Source organism: Hyaena hyaena, unplaced genomic scaffold, assembly GCF_003009895.1.
Source record: "Hyaena hyaena isolate Hyena2069 unplaced genomic scaffold, ASM300989v1 scaffold_26, whole genome shotgun sequence".
Lineage (NCBI taxonomy): Eukaryota > Metazoa > Chordata > Mammalia > Carnivora > Hyaenidae > Hyaena > Hyaena hyaena.
The window spans coordinates 1,399,644-1,420,853 of NW_024080658.1; the positions used below are offsets into that span (position 1 = coordinate 1,399,644).

At 42.8% G+C, this 21,210-nt stretch overlaps 1 protein-coding gene across 1 annotated transcript in view; it reads right to left on the minus strand.

Annotated features, from left to right (window-relative positions):
- Positions 1–21,210, minus strand: part of COL14A1 (collagen type XIV alpha 1 chain) — a 203,988-nt gene that overhangs the window by 18,217 nt on the left and 164,561 nt on the right. Inside the window, exons 40-44 of the mRNA XM_039227241.1 lie at positions 19,976–20,029; positions 19,432–19,503; positions 8,837–8,872; positions 7,768–7,834; positions 3,993–4,181 (exon numbers count right to left, since the gene is read on the minus strand). Of these exons, the coding sequence (XP_039083172.1) occupies positions 3,993–4,181; positions 7,768–7,834; positions 8,837–8,872; positions 19,432–19,503; positions 19,976–20,029 (418 nt within the window). The remainder of the gene's footprint in view (positions 1–3,992; positions 4,182–7,767; positions 7,835–8,836; positions 8,873–19,431; positions 19,504–19,975; positions 20,030–21,210) is intronic.

Below are 21,210 nucleotides of genomic sequence, written 5' to 3' on the forward strand. Positions count from 1 at the left end.
TTTTGGCAACTACAGTCCAACGAACTTATTTTTGACTTGGATTAATACACAGTTCGAGACACCAAGGTAGAATATGAACATTATTTGACTAAACGGAATGAGGCAGTAACAGCTGTGTCCTCTGGGAACGGCACACAGAGATCAGAACTAGAACTGGAGCGGACATCTAGGAGTCTAGTTAGAAGCAAGGCTGTGACTGGAGAGTGAGCTCAAGTCAGCAAAGTCAGGACTCCATTGTTTCAGTTCTGGGAACAAAAAGGGGAACTTTAGAGCTCTTGTGAACTTGGGAAGCAGGGATACAGAGCCATTTTACCTGAAGACAGTGCAGCATTTAATGGGCAGAAGCAACAGAACTGTAGCTCATGGAGGAACAGCTTTTCTGTGCTGTCAATGAACCATGTAGTATCAGTGACAAGGAAAAAAAAAGCAGGTGAGAAACTGGGCTACATAACATTTTGCTTATGCTATGCAAATGAACCTCGGCACCTCTGAGTGCTAATAATTAGACAAGCCTGAGTTGGAGTTCAAACATTAGATGAATAACGGAGCTGCAGGAGTTCTTCGAATCCTTAAATTCTAAGGTTTCTGCATTTATTGCGATCCATGTGAGAACATAGCTAAAAAGACTGGTCCACACAAACTTATGAAAAATACTTTGTTTAAGTTAAAGAAGACAAAGGGTTAATGAGAGGGAGGTAGCTAATCAAATAGAGGCAAAATACAGTCTTCTGTTAGGTGATCAGAAAAAGTCATGAACAATGTCTACACTGCGAACATGGGGAGAGTATTTGTCATTTCTTCTCTGTTCTCCAAAAATGCATACTCTTTGGCTAGTTCAGTGATAATGATTGGGTTAATCGAAGATTTTGTACTAGAACAGTGTATTTCAAGCTGGGGACATAAAATCCAAGGTTGCCCCTTGGCTTTTTAACACCAGAATAAACTGAAACGATAGTTAAGGGCCAGTAGTGTTTCTTTTTGCCTCAGTTAATCACGTTCACATGCATACACATGCATGTGATTACTGAACCATGATGTACAATGTACTTCCTACTGAACATCACGTGTAAAAACGTGTAAAAACTTGAAAAATTAGGGGCACCTGGTTGGCTGTCAGTAGAGCATGAAACTCTTCATCTCAGCCTCGTGTTGGGCATAGAGCTGATTTAAAAAACGTTTGAAAAATTATAATAGAGAAATCAGATGGAGAACTTTTATTGAAGAAGTATCCAAGTCAATGGGGTGGTGAATTTCTTTTAGGAAGATTCACGTAAGATCCATAGGAAAGCATCAGTAGAAAGTGAGGTTCCCTTAAAGGCCAGGCCAGAGTACTCAACAGCCAGATTTCTTTTTGCCTTGCTTTTGTAGTTTAGTCTTTGTCTAAATACGTAGCAGAGTAACAATACTTATTTTTATATACTATAATATAGTGTCCTTTTAAAGTTATATTATAGAGAGTATCATGATAATCATATTTCATATAGCAAGAAACAATAACAAAAAAACAACCCATGATCTCTTGTTTTTCTTTCCAGTCCTGATGTTGGCTGATTTCAAGACTCTTTGGACTTCAATTTCTTCATATGCTTTCTTTTACACAAAATGAGAATGTTAGGAAAGATGACTGAAGTGTCTTTCTTTTTTTTAAATAGCTTATTGTCAATGAAGTGTCTTTAGTTTTAAAATTGTGTTGTTTTGATTTAGCGGAAAGGTAGATATGTGTCTCTGTCGATACTTTCTGGGCATTTGTACCACAAGATTAAAAAAAAAAAAATCATTGTCTGAGGCGCCTGGGTGGCTTAGGCAGTTAAGCGACCGACTTCGGCTCAGGTCATCATCTCATGGTTCGTGGGTTCGAGCCCCATGTCGGGCTCTGTGCTGACAGCCGGCTCAGAGCCTAGAGCCTGTTTCAGATTCTATATCTCCCTCTCTCTCTGACCCTCCTCTGCTCATGCTGTCTTTCTCTCTCTCTCTCTCAGAAATAAATAAAACATTAAAAAAAAAGATTGTCTTCCTTGCAGCAACAAATCCTAACCGCAACAGGATTAAAAAACTTTGCTAGAAATAAAAAATGTCCTTTGGGAGCTGATCAATAAATGCCGACCTTAAACCCCCAACCATTACCTTCAGTTGGTGTTGAGCAAAAATCACTTCCCCTAATGCACACAGCGTATTTCTCTCTTTCTTGTCTTACCTTATCCTCCACGTATTTGTGAAACGCAGGACAGGATTTTGCTTTGTTTTCTACACTAGGAACACCTATATATCTATAGGTAGGTTAAGAAAATTACATCATGGAAATTCATATTTCAAAGGTTTTCCAGGCCACTAGTTGAGAATTCCTGGATGATTTTCCTCTGGTCTAAGCGTTCACATCCTTTTACAGGGCAGGAAAGACTCTGTCTGGCAAGAACGAGAACAGGACTTCCAAAAAGAACAAACGCAACTTGTGACTTGCTGAGAGTGACTCAGGCTGAGTCACAGGTGATCCATCACCGACACCATCGGGGGTGCCCGGCGGACAGGTGGCCACCTTCCTAGCTGCCAGGTCTTCCGTGTGTGGCGAGGGAACTGTGCCCTTCTCTGCATCTGCTGACTTAGTGCCCCGGCACAGGACAACGCCTCCAGAAAGGAAAAACAGCGCTGGTTCCCAATAGAGCAACAACTACTGAGTGAGGACTTTTCATGTGCAATACAATTCAAACCTGACCCTGTTCTTGGCAATCTAGCTGTTCACCTACACCTGATGAGTGCTCACATGGGTGGGAGAGACAGTTGGCACATCAGGTGCTCAGGGGGTGAAGCCATTTGTGGTCTGGGCGATCGACAAAAACTTTATTCCTGAAACTGAAGTGAAGCTGAGCCTTGAACTATGAGTAAGACACGCCCAAGACAGGGAAAGCAAAGGACATTTCCAAAGCGGGGAACAATGCATACGAAAGCACGGAGGCAGAAACACACGTGGCCTGTTGGCATGGATCAAGAATGAACACAAAGTATCAACCTTGTCATCTGCATTTTCCATCTCCGATGTTATAAAAGGAATATATCCTACTCATCTCACAAAAGGAATAGGATTCACAGGGCAAATAGATAATAGTTAGCTTTCCCCCAGATCTACATTCTATAAAGTTGCGTCTTAGAAAACACCTGTATCAGTCATCTTTCCCCCCCATCACTTTCTTTGTGGTCAATATGTAACCCCAATTTCCCACGTCTCTTTAATCTGCTTCTGGAGTGGGAGACGTTGGGCAATTATAGAATTGGGTGAAATTCAGCCAAAGTCTCATTACCGTATTACACAACGCTGCTAAAGCCTGTAGAGGGTAAGAGCAAAGGCTGAGTAGGATTTCTATTGTTAAGAAACTCTAGTAGGAAAGACAAAACATTGGCCCATGAAACGATTAAATAACATGCTGCCTTATATTATAGAAAATGAACCAGAAGGAGTGTTTTCACCTGAAGTTTACAGCTGGCATGGTCTACACAGACATACATGAATCTTATGTCGATATGATTCATGACTCACCTGATGGCTGTCACCAACTCTTGCCCAGTATGGGCACTGCACAAAAAGGCACCACACCTAGGAAGTGAGCGCTCGGCCTAGCACGACATACGCGGGATGCCACACCTGTCCGGCGGGGGCCTCATTTCCTAATTCTTCCACCAGGAAGGGGCACCTGTTCCTAATTCCTCCATCTAGGAGGGGATATCTTTCTCTCAATAGCTCACAAGCCTCTGAGGGGTGAGGTGGGGGTCCCAATCCTCTTTTTTCATATGGGCAGATATGGCTTTGGATGAAAGACTTTGTAGATTTCTCAACTTTCTCAATCTTGGGGATAGATCAGTAAGACACTAAAGAATAGATGGGGTGGGACTCATGTACACTCATTACTGTGGACTTCATCATTGTGTGAGCATCGGTGGTACCCTCCACTGCACTGTACACATCTTGGGGGCGTTCCAGTGAGAGAAGGGACCCAGCTTACCTCGTTCTCCTGGGGTCCCTGGCACGCCTGCATTTCCGGGGAAGCCTGGGGTCCCTGGGGGTCCTTGTTCACCAGGGGCTCCGGGTGAGCCTGGTCTGCCAGGCTCCCCGGGAGGTCCCTGGACGGTCCGGACTGATGAGGAGTGGCTGGGAATCTGGTTGAGGATGGCTGTGTACCTGGCCATGTGACCTGAGACACAAAAGGGCAAAGACAGTATTCAATGACCTGTCACACACAGAAAGGGGAGACGAGCGGTGTTATTTGTCTGAAAAATTCTGTTAGATAACCACCAGAGGAAAAGCACACTCCTCTGGAATATGTTGGTTTCCAACTTAAAAATTAATACATTTTACTTTGGATGATACGAACAGCTGGATTGTATTCAAGTCACATCTCAAGTGTTTGGAATTCTACAGCTCACATCAGCATCTCAGTAAACATCACAGGGCAGAAATCATAAATTTCATCTTCGCCCCCAACATTTATCTGACCCTCAAACCTTCACCCAGCTGCCCCTTTTCTCTAGCAATAACCACCCCCCCTCCAATTTATTTGTCTTTTCTCCAAACCCACAAAATCTGCTCCACCCTCTTGCTCACAAATCCCCAGACAAGTGTTCTATTTCAATTCCTCTCTTCGTCGCCAAGCCTTTTTTGTAGGAACCTTTACTTGGGTCCCAGCTGCAGAAACTCCCTCGAGCTTTATTAAAAAAAAATCTGGCACTCTCTTCTATAATCCCTTAACTCAGTTATGCCTGGAAGAATGTATTTTATTTATTTTTAAGTTTATTGATTTATTTATTTTGAAAGCAAGCGAGTGAGCATCAATGGGGGAGGGGCACAGAGAGAGGGAGAGAGAGAGAGAGAGAGAGAACCCCAAGCAGGCTCTGTTTGTTAGCACAAAGGCTGATGCGGGGCTCGAACCCATGAACTGTAAGATCATGACCTGAGCCAAAATCAAGAGTTGGGCACCCCTGGAAGAATGTATCTTAATAATCAGAAGTATAGATTCATAAAGAGCTCGATACTCATAATGCTTCATGCAGTCTTCTGGCAACATCAGAAGATAAGATTTCCCACATAAGTGAGTTTTCTAGATGAAAATCTATCCCTTTTCAAACATCCAAATCTAAATAAAGAATAGTAACCATTTGTAGATGGATTATTTCTAGGATATACTCAATGCATTCTTAAGCACAGGACCATGACCAAAACTAGGTTGGCTTGCTGGTGACTCAGGGGCCATTTGGAGGCATGTCCACGACTGTCTGGGTGGAATGGACATTTCCACCTCTGCTTTTCCCCTTGTTCCTTTGACAAGGGGCCGTCCTTCATCACATCTCTAGCTGTCATCACTTTGATCTCACACAGTTTCCCACACAACCTTTCCTAGTCATTCTTCCAATCAGCTCTGGACTAAAAACCAGATAATTGATGGTTTTATAATTAGAAGCTAACTGATGAATGAAGCTCTGAGGAGAAACCTAAGTGACAACATAAAGAGCCCAGCGGAACCTGCAGTGGCATGTGGGAAGATGGCTGGGGTGCCAGAAACAGCCCTGGGCAGGTGAGGGCTTGCTCATACGTGGCGCGCGGTCTTCCCTATTTCTTCGCTCACAACGGCGCTGAGAGGCAGGGCCTCCCTATTCTACAGGCTTATTTCAGCTTTCTTGTGTAACTCCCTGCTGGCTTTCATTTCCTCGAAGTCATTCACAAGAATCTGAGAATTCCCGAGAGGAAAAACTCGATTTTGAACTCTCCGTTTGTAGGGCATGTCTTAAATAATCATATATTCTTATAAGATTTGTATTCTACAGTGGAATACGACAGCAACTATTGTGAAATCTCCCACATATTGTGACCAGGGAGTCCTATTTGGATTTAACCCTTAGATTTCCTTAAAATAATTACCTGCCCATTTACTGTATACTTGAAATGAGGAATCTACAAAATAATCCAAGGCCCAGGTTACCTTTGGACATGTTCCACTTAATCTTCCACTTGGCTTTTATAATTTATTGTGTTTTTAATGATCTTATTTTGGCATTAAACTTTAATAGTTTCATTTAAAACTAGTAAATTCTCAGGGCATCTAGGTGGCTCAGTGGGTAAAGCATGCAACTCTCAATCTCAACTCAGGTCATGATCTCACAGTTTGTGAGTTCGAGTCCCACATCGGGCTCTGTGTTGACAGTGAGGAGTCTGCTTGGGGTCCCCTTTCTCTCCCTCCCTCTCTGCCCCTCCCACCCAGGTTCCCTCTCTTCCTCTCTGCCCCTCCCACCCAGTTTTCCTCTTTCTCAAAATAAATAAATTTAAATAAAAACTACAACTGGTAAACTCTCTCTCTCATACACACACATTTAGTTTGGGCAATATATAAAATGAAATCGAGTTAAAATATAGGAAGCATTACTGCTATACCTGAAGACTGTAGCTTTGCACATGGTTTGCATGATTTATGTCTTAACGAAAACTCTCCCAGGCCGATGTGAACCTTAGCTACACACCTTCTCTAAGATGAGATCTGCATTTATCTACTGCAGATGGAATTTGGGACCCAGACATAAGGCCTACTTGGATGCTTACGGGACTCCCAGGCATGCTTGGGTTACAAAAAAACGTAACTTGTCAGAGCTGAGGCAGCCACTTAGCTAACAGAAGGGCAGTGTGCTACCAGAGTAAGGGGCTTGACAGCAGAGCTGAGCCAGAGATGATTGGGTTTCATCTCTACATAGTCTTAGACCTTCCTGGAATCCAACAAACTATTGGCAAAGGGAAGGGCCCACACTAGTAAGCCTTTGGTTACTATTGAGACAAAACATCAGTGGGCCTGGGGGAAACACAAAACAGGTGGGTATGGGGGCACCTGGGTGGCTCAGTCAGTTAAGCGTCTGACTTCAGCTCAGGTCATGATCTCACAGTTCATGGGTTCGAGTCCCGCGTCGGGCTCTGTGCTGACAGCTAGCTCAGAGCCTGGAGCCTGTTTCACATTCTGTATCTCCCTCTCTCTCTGACCCGCCCCTGCTCACGAGGTCTCTCTCTCTCTCAGAAATAAATAAAAACATAAAAAATTTAAAAAAAAAAAGACCCAGGTAGGTATGCAGTGAATGAACATGAATCAGTATTTGGAATACTGTGCTGTGGGACAGTTCGAGTTGAAAATGAAGAAATAGGGCATGTCGTATAAAGCATGTTCCAGTGTAATTTTTGGCATGAGCACAAGTGTCATGTCAAAAATGTCACATGAAGGCCACCCTCGTGTACGTGTAGGGGCGTTATTACATTATATTTACGTAAATGTTAAAGAATAAAGTGAAGGACCTCAGGCTAATCAAAAGAAAAAGACAAAAAGGAGGTATTGGTTTAAATCTAACGAGTTGATAGAAATCAACACCATGAATCATCTTTTTGAAAGAAAGCAGCTTCTGATTCCTTAGTCTGGCAGATTTAGAGTGCTGAGTACTTGAGGAAAAAAAATCTATCCATTTGAAGAAAGAATCAAAGATGTGATCGGGGAGGTCAAGTTAGACCTATATGGGCAAAAGGAGAGCTCATGTACAGAAGCCACAGAGGAATAGGTATCTGACGACCACACAGAACTCGAGGGTGATCTGGAATGACCTCTTAAATGGGTCAGCGATGGCCGTCTGTAAAGCTTACCCATCTGCGCCAAGACAAAGCTTTGGCGGTGTTCTCCTGAGTCGCGCCATCCTGGGAGGGGCAGATTCCCAGCTGGACAAGTAACAGAACAACACCCGAAACTGTCACGCACTTACTCTGGATGAGCTGCTCGCACACCTGACGCGCCACTGCTCGGACCATGGCCTGAGACTGCAGATCACCCTGGATGAGAAAGAAGCATCTTCTTGACTCTCAACCCAAGCTCTGCCGGGCAGCGACACTTCCAGAATGCAGACTTGGCTTAACCCGCTGCTCCCACCTGGTCCCTGTGGTTCCCATAACAGACAGGACTGACCACCATGTGTGGAAAAGGTCACGCAATTTGACACTCCTGGTGTGAGGTTCCTGGGAGTCTTTATTAAATGTAAAGGCTCAAGTATGTGTTTCTGGTCCCAGATTCTAAACAAGTTTAACAGTTTTGAAACAAACCCATATACATTTAATGCCTCTTTCATAGCTCTTTAGAGCTTATAAAATATATCATTTTCTCAGGCAGTGGCTTATTTAACATTAATAACAACGCAAAGGCCTTAAGCCCATTTTATAGATGAACAGAGTAAAACATGTTGCTCACAGAGGTAACTGGATGCGGCCAAGGGCCACTGCTGTTTCTACTACCCAGCACAGTTCTTTCGGGCGATAGCACAATTCCATCAGCAGCTGCACAATTTCTCAAAAGAGAGAGAAGGTCCCTAAAATAAACTGACTTCCATGACACAGCCAGTTCGATGATTTATGTCTGCCATTGGGTGCGAATATTGGCCCATCAGGGAAGACACAAGCCTGTCTACTACCTGGCATTTGTATAGAGCTTTTGTTTTTCTGAAGCCTTTTTACATCCATTACAGAAGTTTGTCCTCAAATCCACTCTGCAGTTAAGAGGAGTTTGATTCTCTCCATCTGATCCTTAAAGAAACGGGCCTGAGGTCATCTAGCTGAATGGTAGCAGAGATGCAACTAGAAACCCTCTCCTGATGCCCACGGGGCATTTTTCCACCTGACAATGTGCTCACAGTCCAGTAAATTGAGGAGAGGGAGGAGAGAGGGAGTGAAATAAGAGCAATGAATAATCACAACAGTAAATGGTCATCCTTTATCAGGCTTCGGGGCGATGAAAGGTATGCAGCCAGCTGTGCAGGATAAACCAAGCCAGAGGATACTTACCCTTTCTCCTCGTTCACCCTTTGCTCCAGGGATGCCCTGTAAAACATGGAAACCGTCAAGCTACTTGTCACACAGCTGGGCATAATGAGAATGCACCTTTTCTTCTTTTTATTAAGATGTTTTTCTCAGCTCTAGTGATTCTACAGCAAAAACGGGTACACAACCGGAATAAGCAAATAGCAACCTGTAATCCCAGCAAAGAGAAGTAGCTCTTTGAAACGTTTTACTCCCTCACCCTTTGAATAGGTAGAGATAGTATTTTTTTAACACAAAATTGGGATCATGCGGCAATACTGCTTTGCGATGTAGTTTCACTGAATAGGTTGCTCACATATTTTCACCCTAAACACTGCACCTCCCCCCCACCCCACGGATTGTACTCTGCTGATGCTTCCTAATTTATCTTAGAAACTTCTGCTGAATAACTAAATTGTTTCCCTTTGTAAAAGAATATCTCTCAAAGGAAGTAAAAAATCTTCCATCCTAAGAGTTCAGGTTAAGAGATGACATTTGTGAATTACCATAACCCGACTCTGCTTTCCGTCTGGCATCACAGCCCACAATTCCTTCCCCACAGTTCTCCCTGATAATAGGAACACATATTAAGGTGACTTCTCAGCTGAATTCGTATTTTGTTTTGTGGCTTAGCTACTCTTTGACCCATAAGATACTATATGATTACAGCACTCAGTTTTACTGAAAAAACAATGGAGTTTTCAAGGTATCTGTAATGACATGACACTAATAAGCAAAACATATGTCTTCAGAGCATTTCATCTATTGTTTCAACTCTGAAACAATGTAATAGAATTCACTGAACAACATTTTTATAGTCTCTACGAAAAAGATAGGGAATGGCATTTACCTACATTGTCAGACTGTTCCTGTTTTTACAGTAATATCAACAGGTCCTTCCTAAATATCTTCTCCAGAATCTCTACTCAATCAACAGTCACCCAAATTCAAAACTGTGGTTTTACCCCGTGGTGTGCAGGTATATTGACTTTCTGGAAAAATAAGATGCCCTGAATCATAGTGTTAGTTGTTATTTGAGGTGTAAATCCATCTACCATGGTGGATTTCAAGCTATAAATGTGCTGTCACTCAAGATGGAGTTGAGAAGGGAGGAGAAGCATGTAACCTACTCCCCTGAGCAGGTGTGCAAGCAGCTGGAGTGCACTACTGGTTCTGTCTGTCTCCTCCCTCCCCTTGCATCTTGCACGTCTATTCAACACACACACACACACACACACACACACACACACACACACACAATTTTTGCATCACAATTTCTCATACCCATTCCTTCTATTCCATGACCCAAGTGCCACCCTTCCCATGTCACAATCTCACACAAGGCCATTTGCAACTTACTTCAACTGACTTCCCTAACTGAAGACTTCTCTTCCAAGTCTCCCCCCACAGAACCACTGGTCCTTCCTCAGATGCCACCAGCATACAACTTACAAAGCTCAGAGACCACTGAGTGATGGCAGCCCTTCCTCTGTTCAAAATCACTCAGTGGTTCTTACGCACCCATGTGATAAGTTGGTTCTTCAATTCAGTCTTTTGATATTTACTCCAGCCTCCCTATCTGCCACTCCTCAAAATTACACTTTCTCATTCCCACAGACCCGATTTACCTTGTGCATGAGACATCTGAAATGTAAGAAAAATGTTAAAGTATTTAGAAGCATAAGTCTTATAAGTGAAGTATCAACTTCTACTTCTAAGTGCAGTAGGAATGTTCTAATATCAGTTATTTGACACTGCTTGTTTTATCGTCCCATTTACTTAATTGCAAATCAGCTCATGGATTCTCTTCTTTCTGTGTAGACGGTAAGATCTCTAAAACTGGAAACCATAACTTACATTACTTTATATATTTTTTTAATTTTTTAAATGTTTTATTTATTTCTAGGAGAGAGAGAGAGACAGCGTGAGCAGGGGAGGGTCAGAGAGAGAGGGTGTAATAGACTCTGAAACAGGCTCCAAGCTCTGAGCTGGCAGTCAGCACAGAGCCCGATGCAGGGCTCGAACCCACGAACCGCGAGATCATTACCTAAGCGAAAGTTGGACGCTTAACCGACTAAGCCACCCAGGCGCCCCTATATTTCTTTCTTTTTTTTTTTTTTGAAGTTTATTTATTTTGAGAGAGAGGGAGAGAGAGAGAGAGAGAGAGAGAGAGAGAAAGCATGAGCTGGGCAGGAGCAGAGAGCAAGGAAGAGAGAGAATCAGAAGTAAGCTCTGTGCACCATCAGCATGGAGCCCGACACAGAGCTTGATCCCACAAACTGTAAGACCATGACCTGAGCAGAAACCAAGAGTCAGACACTCAACCAACTGAGCCACCCAGGCGCTCCTATTACTTTATATTTCTAAAACCACCTAGCCTGCTTCCTGCATAAAAGAGTTGCTCAAACATTCAACTAAGTCCAATATTAAACTGAAACATTTATTATAAATCTAGGACTCTTGTCTGCTTCTTCTGACCTTGAGTTTCCTTTTGTTCTGCTAATAAAGTGAGAAGAAAAATATTAACTGACTTCAACCAGAAGAAGAAATCTACCCTTTAGTGGACCATAAGATAATTTTTCAAGATTGCAATCAACGAAGCCCAAGATGGGGGCACCTGAGGGGCTCCATTGGTTGGGCAGCAGACTTCAGCTCAGGTCATGATCTCATAGCTCATGAGTTTGAGCCCCGCGTTGGGCTCTGTGCTGACAGCTCAGAGTCTGGAGCCTGCATCACATTCTGTGTCTCCCTCTCTCTCTGTCCCTCCCCTGCTCACACTGTTTCTCTCAGTCTCTCAAAAATAAATAAACATTTTAAGAAATTAAAAAAGAAAAGCAAAGCCCAAGAGAACTTTATTTAAAAAAACACACACACTCATACACATAACAGTAGAACCTTAGCTCGGCGTACATGGGTGCTCACTCTACATTCTTTCAACTTTGTGTGTGTTTGAAATTTTTCATACTAATATTTTGAGAAAAAACTAGATGAGACATGGGATCTGTAAGCCACTTAAACTCTCTGAGCTTCTTTGTAAAATCAGGCCATTAAATTCAATGGTCTCTGGGGTTCCTTACAAGGCTAATGTACTAGCATCTAATAATGTCATCATTATTTGGAACGAGGTACCCCAGGGAATAGGATTTATGAAAAATACAAGCTGGGCTTGTAGGGGGAGAGCCTCAAACTCTACAAAGAAAGCATATTCTCACTGTAACCTCTCTCCACATGTACGTTCCATACGCAGTTGGTATCTATTTCTCAAACGCCCGTCTCCCCATTTCTTAGGACTATGCTTGGGACATAGCAGGTACTCAAAAATATGTTAACCGAATGAATTTTACATCAATTCTGGATGGCAGCTTCATTTTAACTGCCTTGATTAAAAAAAAAAAAAAAAAAGACATTCAATACATTCTCAGGCATTGAGCTCCTACACCATTAGAAAAAGACTTGACTCTGTTACAAAGTATCCAATGTCCTATATAAAAACTTTTGGGTTTTTTTTGCTAAAGATTTACAAGGCATCCTTCCCTCACAATTCTTTTGAGATTCTTATAGATGTACTGGTGTCATCCTCATTTCTTAGACTCCACAAATGGCCAAGTCCCCAAAGATGTAGTAATGTCCCCTTTTAGGTCTAATGGGAGAAAAGAGCTACTTATGTTACCATGAAATAAATCTTATAGAACCAGCTTTTCAAGCATTTGATGCAAAACAAAAGCCAGAAATCATCAAACAAAATGAGTGAATATTCCATCTTTTAAATATATTCGGATGCTATCTGTAAATACTAGCAGTTTAACACCCCAGATGCCTTTTCCACGTCACAAGCATTGTTCTCGGTGCATTGCCCTATTTAACCCTATAACAGGCCTGTAAGATTAACTCATGTATTTAATCCTTATAAGACTCCTGGAAAATAAACTAATTTATTCTCTGTAACAGCCCTAGGAGAAATTATTTCCATTGTACATGTAAGAAAAGTAATGCATGAAGAGGTTGAATAACTCGCCCACAGTCACAGTGAGAAAATGGAAAAGCTGGGACCAGAACCCCATCAGCTGGTGTCCGGAGTCTGTTCTCTCCCCAGGAAAGGGTGCTTTCAGCACAGTGAATGAGAACACTGTTAGACAGTTCTGATGGCCAGTGTCTTCGATTCCATTTCCTAATTACACAATACTAAAACACAGCCATGCCATCTTTCCAACTTAACCCTAGCAATTCAGAATTCAGTGTGAAGTTGAGTCATTTCTGTTTTTAAAAATTTTTTTAATGTTTATTTATTTTTGGGAGAGAGAGAGAGAGAGAGAGAGACTGCATGGGGGAGGGGCAAAGAGAGAGGGAGACACAGAATTCCAAGCAGGCTCTAGGTTCAGATGCTTAGCTGACTGAACCACCCAGGCGCCCTCTTTCTTTCTTTCTTTCTTTCTTTCTTTCTTTCTTTCTTTCTTTCTTTCTTTCTTTCATTCTTTCTTACTTCCTTCCTTCCTTCCTTCCTTCCTTCCTTCCTTCCTTCCTTACTTACTTACTATGTTTAATCTTGAGAGAGAGACAGAGAGACAGAGAATAAGGAGGGAGGGTAGAGAGAGAAGGAGACACAGAATCTGAAGTAGGCTTCAGGCTCTGAGCTGTCAGCACAGAGCCCAGTGTGGGGCTCAAACCCACAGACCCTGAGATCATGACCAGAGCCGAAGATGGACACTTAACCAATGGAGCCACCCAGGCGCCCCTAGCTTGAGTCATTTCTTAAAACCCAGTTGACCTAGAATATATTTATTTTTGAACCAATACACTATTTGGCATCTCCATTGCTAGCTATTGTTTATTAAACTGGCTTCCTCCAAATATTTAAAACTTAGAAAAAGAAATTAGAGGGTGAACCCGAGTGAGAACAAAAGCTGACAACACCAGCCCCTTCTGGCACCTGAGGACGGTTGTGTTTAATCCGGCCTGAAATTCCTCAAACTCAGTCTCAAGATGCTGGTTATTAAATAGCTACAGGGCACCGCTAGGCAGTTTCAGTGAAAGATCCATTTAGTAGAATATCTGTACGGCAAGAAATTATTTGTTATTCCAATGTCTCTGACATCTTTCTTTTGATTTTTGCAAAGTAAAACAAAAACAAAATAAAAATTCCTGAGCAGGGGAAGGTCCATAACTCCACCAAAGTGTGCTTTGAGGGAAAGCACATATTCCCCGTAGATGTAGGCAAGAAAAAGAGGCACATTCTCCTATAATTTTAGGAACCCTTGAAATATACAGAAAAGAAACTACAGTAGCTACATTCATAAGTGCACAGAACTTTAGTGCTGAGGGAAGAGGAATGATCTTATCATGGTCCAAGTCCCACACATTAAAGATGTCTGTTAACGCAAATCAAAACATCCTTGCTCAGCTCTAAAGGTCTTCCATGGTCGGACGCTCCATCTCTAAGAATAATCTCCTAGACTCCCCTGCACATCAGCGTAACTAGAATGCAAACATACCTTCATTCTTTCTTCCTCTTAACAAAGACCTATTAAGAACCTTCTATGAAACTGAGCTGGAATCTAGAAATAAAAACATGAGTATGTGAGTATGATGACATTTCTGCCCTTGAGGAATGATCATTTCAGTAGAGGGCTTGGCATGGACAATTTAAATGAAGTGTCTCAGCCAGAGGAGGGGGGGGGTGCTCACACAGGAAATGCACAGTTTTAAAGAGAGACTAGCCAAGAGCTCACCAGGTGGAGGAGCAAGGAGGAGAAAGCAGCCCAGACAAATAGAAGAGTGTCCCAAAGACCAAACAAGTGTGAAACAGTATAGCACATGTTGGGGGAGCTTTACATAACTCGGGGTGACTCAACTCCAGGGGAGAGTGTGAGGTCAGCTAGAAGGGAAAGGAAGGGCTCATTAGGAAGGACCAGATACACTTGGTTGAATATTTACGACCCATCCTCTGGTAACAGGATCTGGTGAGAAGATTCAAGACAGGGAAAGACACAGCAAAGATGTACTAGAAGGATCATCCAGCAACTGGGGAATGGATGAGATGAGGGCTAGAGCAGAGGCCAGGGAGGGGGTTAGAGCTTCCTGTGATAAATTCGGTGAGAAAAGAAGAGGGTGTTTAACATAATTTTGGCAGGAGCCATGAAGCAAGAGAAAGAGTTGAAAAATACTAAAATGTACAAAAGCCTTGTGTTGGCTTTATGTTTTACCACAATCCCCACTTCAACAATGCCACCTCCTGTCTTTGTTGGAGCAAAGCACACCCAGCTTTCAAGATCCAAGTGAAATGCTATCTCCTTCAGAAGCTGTTCTCCCTGCCCCATTAGCTCAGGGGATATGTCTCTCTCTGCCTCTCTCTCCCTGTCTTTCTGTAGCTCTCTGTCTCTCAATGGGACTTTCATAGCAATTTTGTCTTTTCCTTAAGGCATTTCTTGCTTTTTGCCTTTTATTATACCTACTTATATCAGAAACATCACTCTCAGGTTGCCGAGTGGCTCAGTCCGTTGAGCATCCCACCCTTGGTCTAGGTGCTCAGGTCATGATCACACAGTTCAGTGGGTTTGAGCCTTGAGCTAGGCTCTGCTCACAGTGTAGGGCCTGCTTGGGATCCTCTGTCTCCTCTCTCTCTCTGTCACTCCCCCAACTCGTGCTTTTTCTCTCTCTCTCAAAATAAATACACTTTTTAAAATATTTTATTTATATATTTTAATGTTTACTTATTTTTGAGAGACAGAGGGACAGAGCACAAGCAGGGGAGGGGCAGAGAGAGAGAGGGAGACACAGAATCCGAAGCAGGCTCCTCCGAATCCAAAGCAGGCTCTCCAAGCTCTGAGCTGTCAGCACAGGGCCCAACACAGGCCTTGAACTCACAGACTGCAATATCACAACCTGAGTGGAAGTCAGACACTTAACTGACAGAACCACCCAGGTGCCCCTTAAAAAACAAATCTAAAAATCAAATCACTCTCTAGGTTATCCATGAATGTGGAAAAATATTTGGTCATCTTTTGTACTCCTCGGAACCTCTCTTCCCCATGTCTCTTGTATATCTTGTGGCTACCCAGCAAACATTTTTAAATGAATGAATTAGGAAACTGAGGTCCTGAGAGTCTAGATAAATTGCTTCAGTGACGTGGCTGGCACAGCTAGTTAAGGTCAGGTGGGGGCCACATCTAGTACCCAGGAGTCCTGACTTCTTTTTTTTTTTTTAATTTTTTAATGTTTATTTATTTTAGAGAGACAGAGTGTGAGCAAGGGAGGGGCAGAGAAAGAGGGAGACACAGAATCTGAAGCAAGCTCCAGGCTCCAAGCTGTTGGCACAGAGCCCCACATGGGGCTCGAACCCACAAACTGTGAGACCATGACCTAAGCTGAAGCTGGATGCTCAACCAACTGAGCCACCCAGGTGCCCCCAAGGAGTCCTGACTTCTAATGCAGTGCTCTTTAAATGATGCAGTGGGCCCACCTTCCTATATTGATCTCAAGCTAACCTCCGGGCACCTTCTTCCATGAGCTTCATCTCTGTGTGCTCCCCTGCAGGAGAGGCACTGTATTTTAGCTGAGTCTCCAACTGCAGGTAAGAATCAGGCCGCAGCCACCGCAGTGCACGCTCCGCCCGGAGGCAGGCAGTCGGTGGCTGGAGGCGGAGCGTGCGAAAGCGCACGTTCCTGGCACCCGCCTAGGAAACACTTTGCTATTTTCAGCGGGGCGGTCTGTCTTTCTTGGTCTCTTTCCCTCCCGCCTTCCTAGACGGACATCCATGGGAAATCAATCAAGGCGTTAACACCACGACACCAAGCCTGCTTTACTAGTCACGCCAGCCTGGCAGCCAGCAGGCACCTGGCTGCTCACGGCCCGGAGCACGAGGAGAAGTCTGGGCTGCGCAGTTCCGAGAACAACTGGGTTTTGGGAGAATGCCCGTGACCCGCCACTGTGGGGTCCCACCCAGAGCCTACACACTAAGTGCTATCTGTCCCGGATAAAAATAGCAGTGCCACAGGGCCCCTCATGCCAGCACCAAGGTCCCTTTTCTGTTGACTTACAACGATCGAAGGCAATATTATTAAGGAGTGTTTTCTTTCCGGGAAGCAGTTTCTTGGCATTTCTGTATGCCCATATTCCAGAGCTCCAACAGGCCAGGTGGCTGAGCAGAGGGGGTTCTGCTTACCTAATGCGTTCATTCCCCACCCCTCGGATCCCCCATTTTCTTCCCCATAGTATCCCAGAGCTGGCTCTTCTCTCCTATTCCGTCTCTCATGGATCAGATCAACCCAGCTCAGGTTAAGGGAAACTAGTTCTAGGAGGTATCAGCAAAAGTTCAAGGGGCAAAAAGATCAGCTCATGCACACTTGAGTTTATTAACCAAATTAAACCAGCTGTTGTTTTTTCTCATTTTAGTTCAGGATGCCTCAAAGCCTTTGATGTCATAACTTTCTGAGAAACAGATTTAGGATGCACAGTCTCTGGCACTGCTTTAACCTGCTCCCCTTCCTCTCTGAGCCCCACTGACATATTCCAGAACTGTTGTTCCCAGGAATGCATTTTGAGAAGCAGATTGAAGCCTGGTAGCAGAGATGTTTTCAAACCTCTTTTCTGGTGAGAAATAGCCTAGGAGCAAATGAACGGAAAAGTCTTCAGTGAAAGGATGGCAGAGACTGGAGTGTGTGTGTGTGTGTGTGTGTGTGTGTGTGTGTGTGTGAGAGTGTGTGTGTGTGTGATGCACATGTGCATGCATGTGTGCTTGTGTATGATCACGCATGTGAGTGTTAGAGTATGCTTCCATATGCATGACTGTAATTAGTAATACTATTTTGGATTAAAAAAAAGATGTGTGAAGATAAAACAATCAAATTTTCTTCTGTGACCCAGTATCAGCTGGATTTGAAGAGAGGAGATATAAAAGTGTTTGAACAATGACGCTGTATTTGGAATGAGTATAAGCCTTTGTAAAGCGACTACTGAGGAGAGTATTCATTTAAATAATGAGAGCAAATAAGATGTGTTTGCTAAAATCTAGAGGCATTTCTTAACATTTATATCTTGTGTGTGTGCATGTGTGCGTGTGTATGTATGTGTATGTGTGCACCTGCAGAGGTGTCATGTAAATCTTAGCTTGGGAAAGAACTCTGAGGATGACATAATTTTAATGAAGTGAGTTTTGAGAATAAAAAGTTCTATGGCAGTCTGGGTAGCCAGAAGGAGAGGGGTGTCCTTCCAAATGAGACCAATGTTTCTGTAATGTTTGGTTGACTGTGGTACGCAGAAAAAGCACCCCCCAGGAGCGTCCCTGTCCTAATCCCCAGAACCTGTAAATATATTACCTTATGTGGCAAGAGAGACTTTACAAATGTGATTTGTTCAAGCATCTCGAGGTTATCTAGGGACACTCTCTAGGATTAACCAGTGGCCCAGATATAATCATATAGGTCCTTAAAGCAAAAAACCTTTCAAGACTGTGTTCAGAGGGAGATGTGATTAGGGAAGGATGGCCAGAGAGATGAACCACTGCTGGCTTTGGAGATGGAAGTGGGCCATGAGCCAAGAATGGATGGAGTCACTGGGCACTAGAAAAGACAAAGAAATAGATTCTCCCCTAGCATTTCCAGAAAGGAAATGCTAACACTTTGATTTTAACCCAGTGAGACCATGCCAGAGTTCTGACCTAAAGAACTATAAATTAATAAATATGTGTAGTTTTAAGCCACCAAGATTGCCGTAATTTGTTATGGCAGCCATAGAATTTTAACTCATAACATCTCCACCCTCACCCTTCAGATTTCACTCTTCACAAATTCTTCACCTGTTTGCAATACTGCATACATTTACGCATCTCCAATTACTTTAGTTCATGGATACAGATTTAGTATGTCACAGACAATGTCAAAATGCTGACTAATACCTACACCTAGAAGGAACAACTTGAAAGTCACAGAAGATGCCAAATGTGGCTTTGAAGACTATTAAGTGCAACCACCTCAGCTTACAGATGAGGAAACCAACCCAGATGTGCTCATTTCTTTCTGCCCCATCCTATCTCTACCCCTCCCATTGATCACACTTAAACATCCTAAGAAATCAGAAGCACAAAAATACGAGGTTATTAGTTCCACCTTCTGGCTTCTATTTTACATTTATTTGCTTATGTGTGAGTGTGTGTTTCTAGAGAAAATCCTGTCTTTCTTGCTGGATTTTGAAAGAAAAATCTATTCCCATTCTTACTAATGCTTGAATTTCTCAACTTTGTATTTTTTGCCCAGGAGACAGGCCTATTTAGCACATAGCTGTTAGACCCTCAATCCCTGTGAGGATGGCAGTGAATTCACCTAGACAAAGACAGAATCGCAAACAATGGAAATATACATAAGCAGAAGCATAGCTGATTTTTCCCTATTGGGACCATCTGTCTCTAGCCACAATACATGCACAGTCTGACCTTACTCTTTCCCCCAGAAGCTTCTCTGGTTTCCTTCATGCATTCCCACAGAGTCCAGTACTGAATAAACATTTTTGACTAACAGAGATGCTAGTAAATTTAAACACATAAATAAACCAAGGGATGACTGAGCAACTGGCTACTGCTGCATACTCACAGGTGGCCCTAGGGCACCTTGAGGTCCCATGCTTCCTGTGATCCCTGGGACTCCGGGGGCTCCGGGAATGCCCTGAATAGAGAGAGAGGGAAATGGGGCAAAGGTGAGCACTCATACGTTCTCCACGAAGACAGCCAGCTCTCAAGGAGTAACAAACACACACAGTGATAGCTTCCTTCTCCCTTAACACTAAGACTTCAGGATCTGTTGTTCATTCCTGTTCCCAACTATCATAAAAGTAAGGGAGATATTTTTTAGAAGCCACACTATTAGTCAGGTGTAGTACTTTCAAATTCAAGCCTTAGCTATGTTTAAGGTAAACTAAATCAATGCAGGCGATTGAGAGGCAAAGTGACTCTGATAGAATTATCAAGCAACATAGATATATTAGGTGGAGCTCTGTATCAAGGAATGAGTTGTTAACCTATAGCAAAGATGGCTGCCAGGGTGAAGAAGGTTGAGTAAAAGGAAATTTCTCAAAAGAAATGAAATATTTTAAAGCAGAGTAGTTTCTGGAATCCCAGTAGTTTCTGGAAATACTTACAATTGGCCCAGGTGGTCCTGGAGGGCCAGAGGACCCATCTTTTCCAGGAAAGCCCTAAAGAAAAGAAACAACGTGTTAACTATGCAATTGTTTTATATGGTTTTGAGAATAGATGTATCTAATCCCATTTAATATTTGGGGGGAGGGAGGAGCAAGTCCTGTTGCTTGCTCTGAACTTCTAAGGATTTACCGCTTTTAAGCCCTTCATGGGAATCTTTCTTGGCCAGACTTTTGTGTCTGTTGGCTCTGTGAAATTGTCTAGCACAAGAATTTTAGGTCTAAGTAAGACATGCCACTTACAAACTTAAACAGGAACTTGTTTCCAGAAAGTGTTTTTATTAAACCAAGCATAACAAATGGAAAGGAAGATGAAGTTTTGGTAATCAATCAGACAAAAAGATGACTCAGTATCTTTCATGATCTGAAGTCAGAGAGTGTTTGGGGCAAGGACTCCCTATCAAAGAAATCTACATTACAAAATTACTACAATATCTGAAATTGCAACTCTTTGGGAGCAGCCTGGAGAATAGCGGGGTAGATTTCCTGCTGCAGTGATATGGTTTCAACTGCTGGGCAAGCTTGTTCAATGTTGTCTTCACAAGCTTACAAATGAGTACATGTTGGTTTCCCATTCCATGTTGGAAGGGTTTAAGACAGAAAACGAATGATGTTCTTTCTGAAAATATCTTCCTAAATGATTGAATGTATGTGTGTGTTGATTTTATGTGAAAAATATAACAACTGGAATGAGTTACTCTTCAATGGTTATGATTCTTAACTGTGGATGCCAGTCTTTCCAATGCAGTTAAAGACAGGAAAGAGGATCTTTAATCTAAATTTTATAATAGGTTAATAAAATATTGATCAAAACATCATCTTCTACTACATGGAGAAGTGAACTTTTTGTCTTGAGATTTGTCTCCTTTTGGAATAAAATCCATTTCCATATCAAACCAACTCAAACCAAGTCAAACCAACCTCTCTTGGCTCACTGGCTGCCTCTCCCAATTCCCTTTCTGAAACCCATGTCATGTTCCAGTGAGCTATTTTTTCCCACTTGTCTTGTCCATGAAAATCATCTCCTTAGGGGTTCCCGTCCACATTCCCATTCTCTCTCCCTACCTCAAGGTATCAAATAAAAGTAAAGATGAGACTGGACAAAAAGATACGGGGTGCGAATGGGGAGAAAGGAACCAAAGGGGGCATGGCGAGGGGGTGGGATAAGTGTGTAGGAA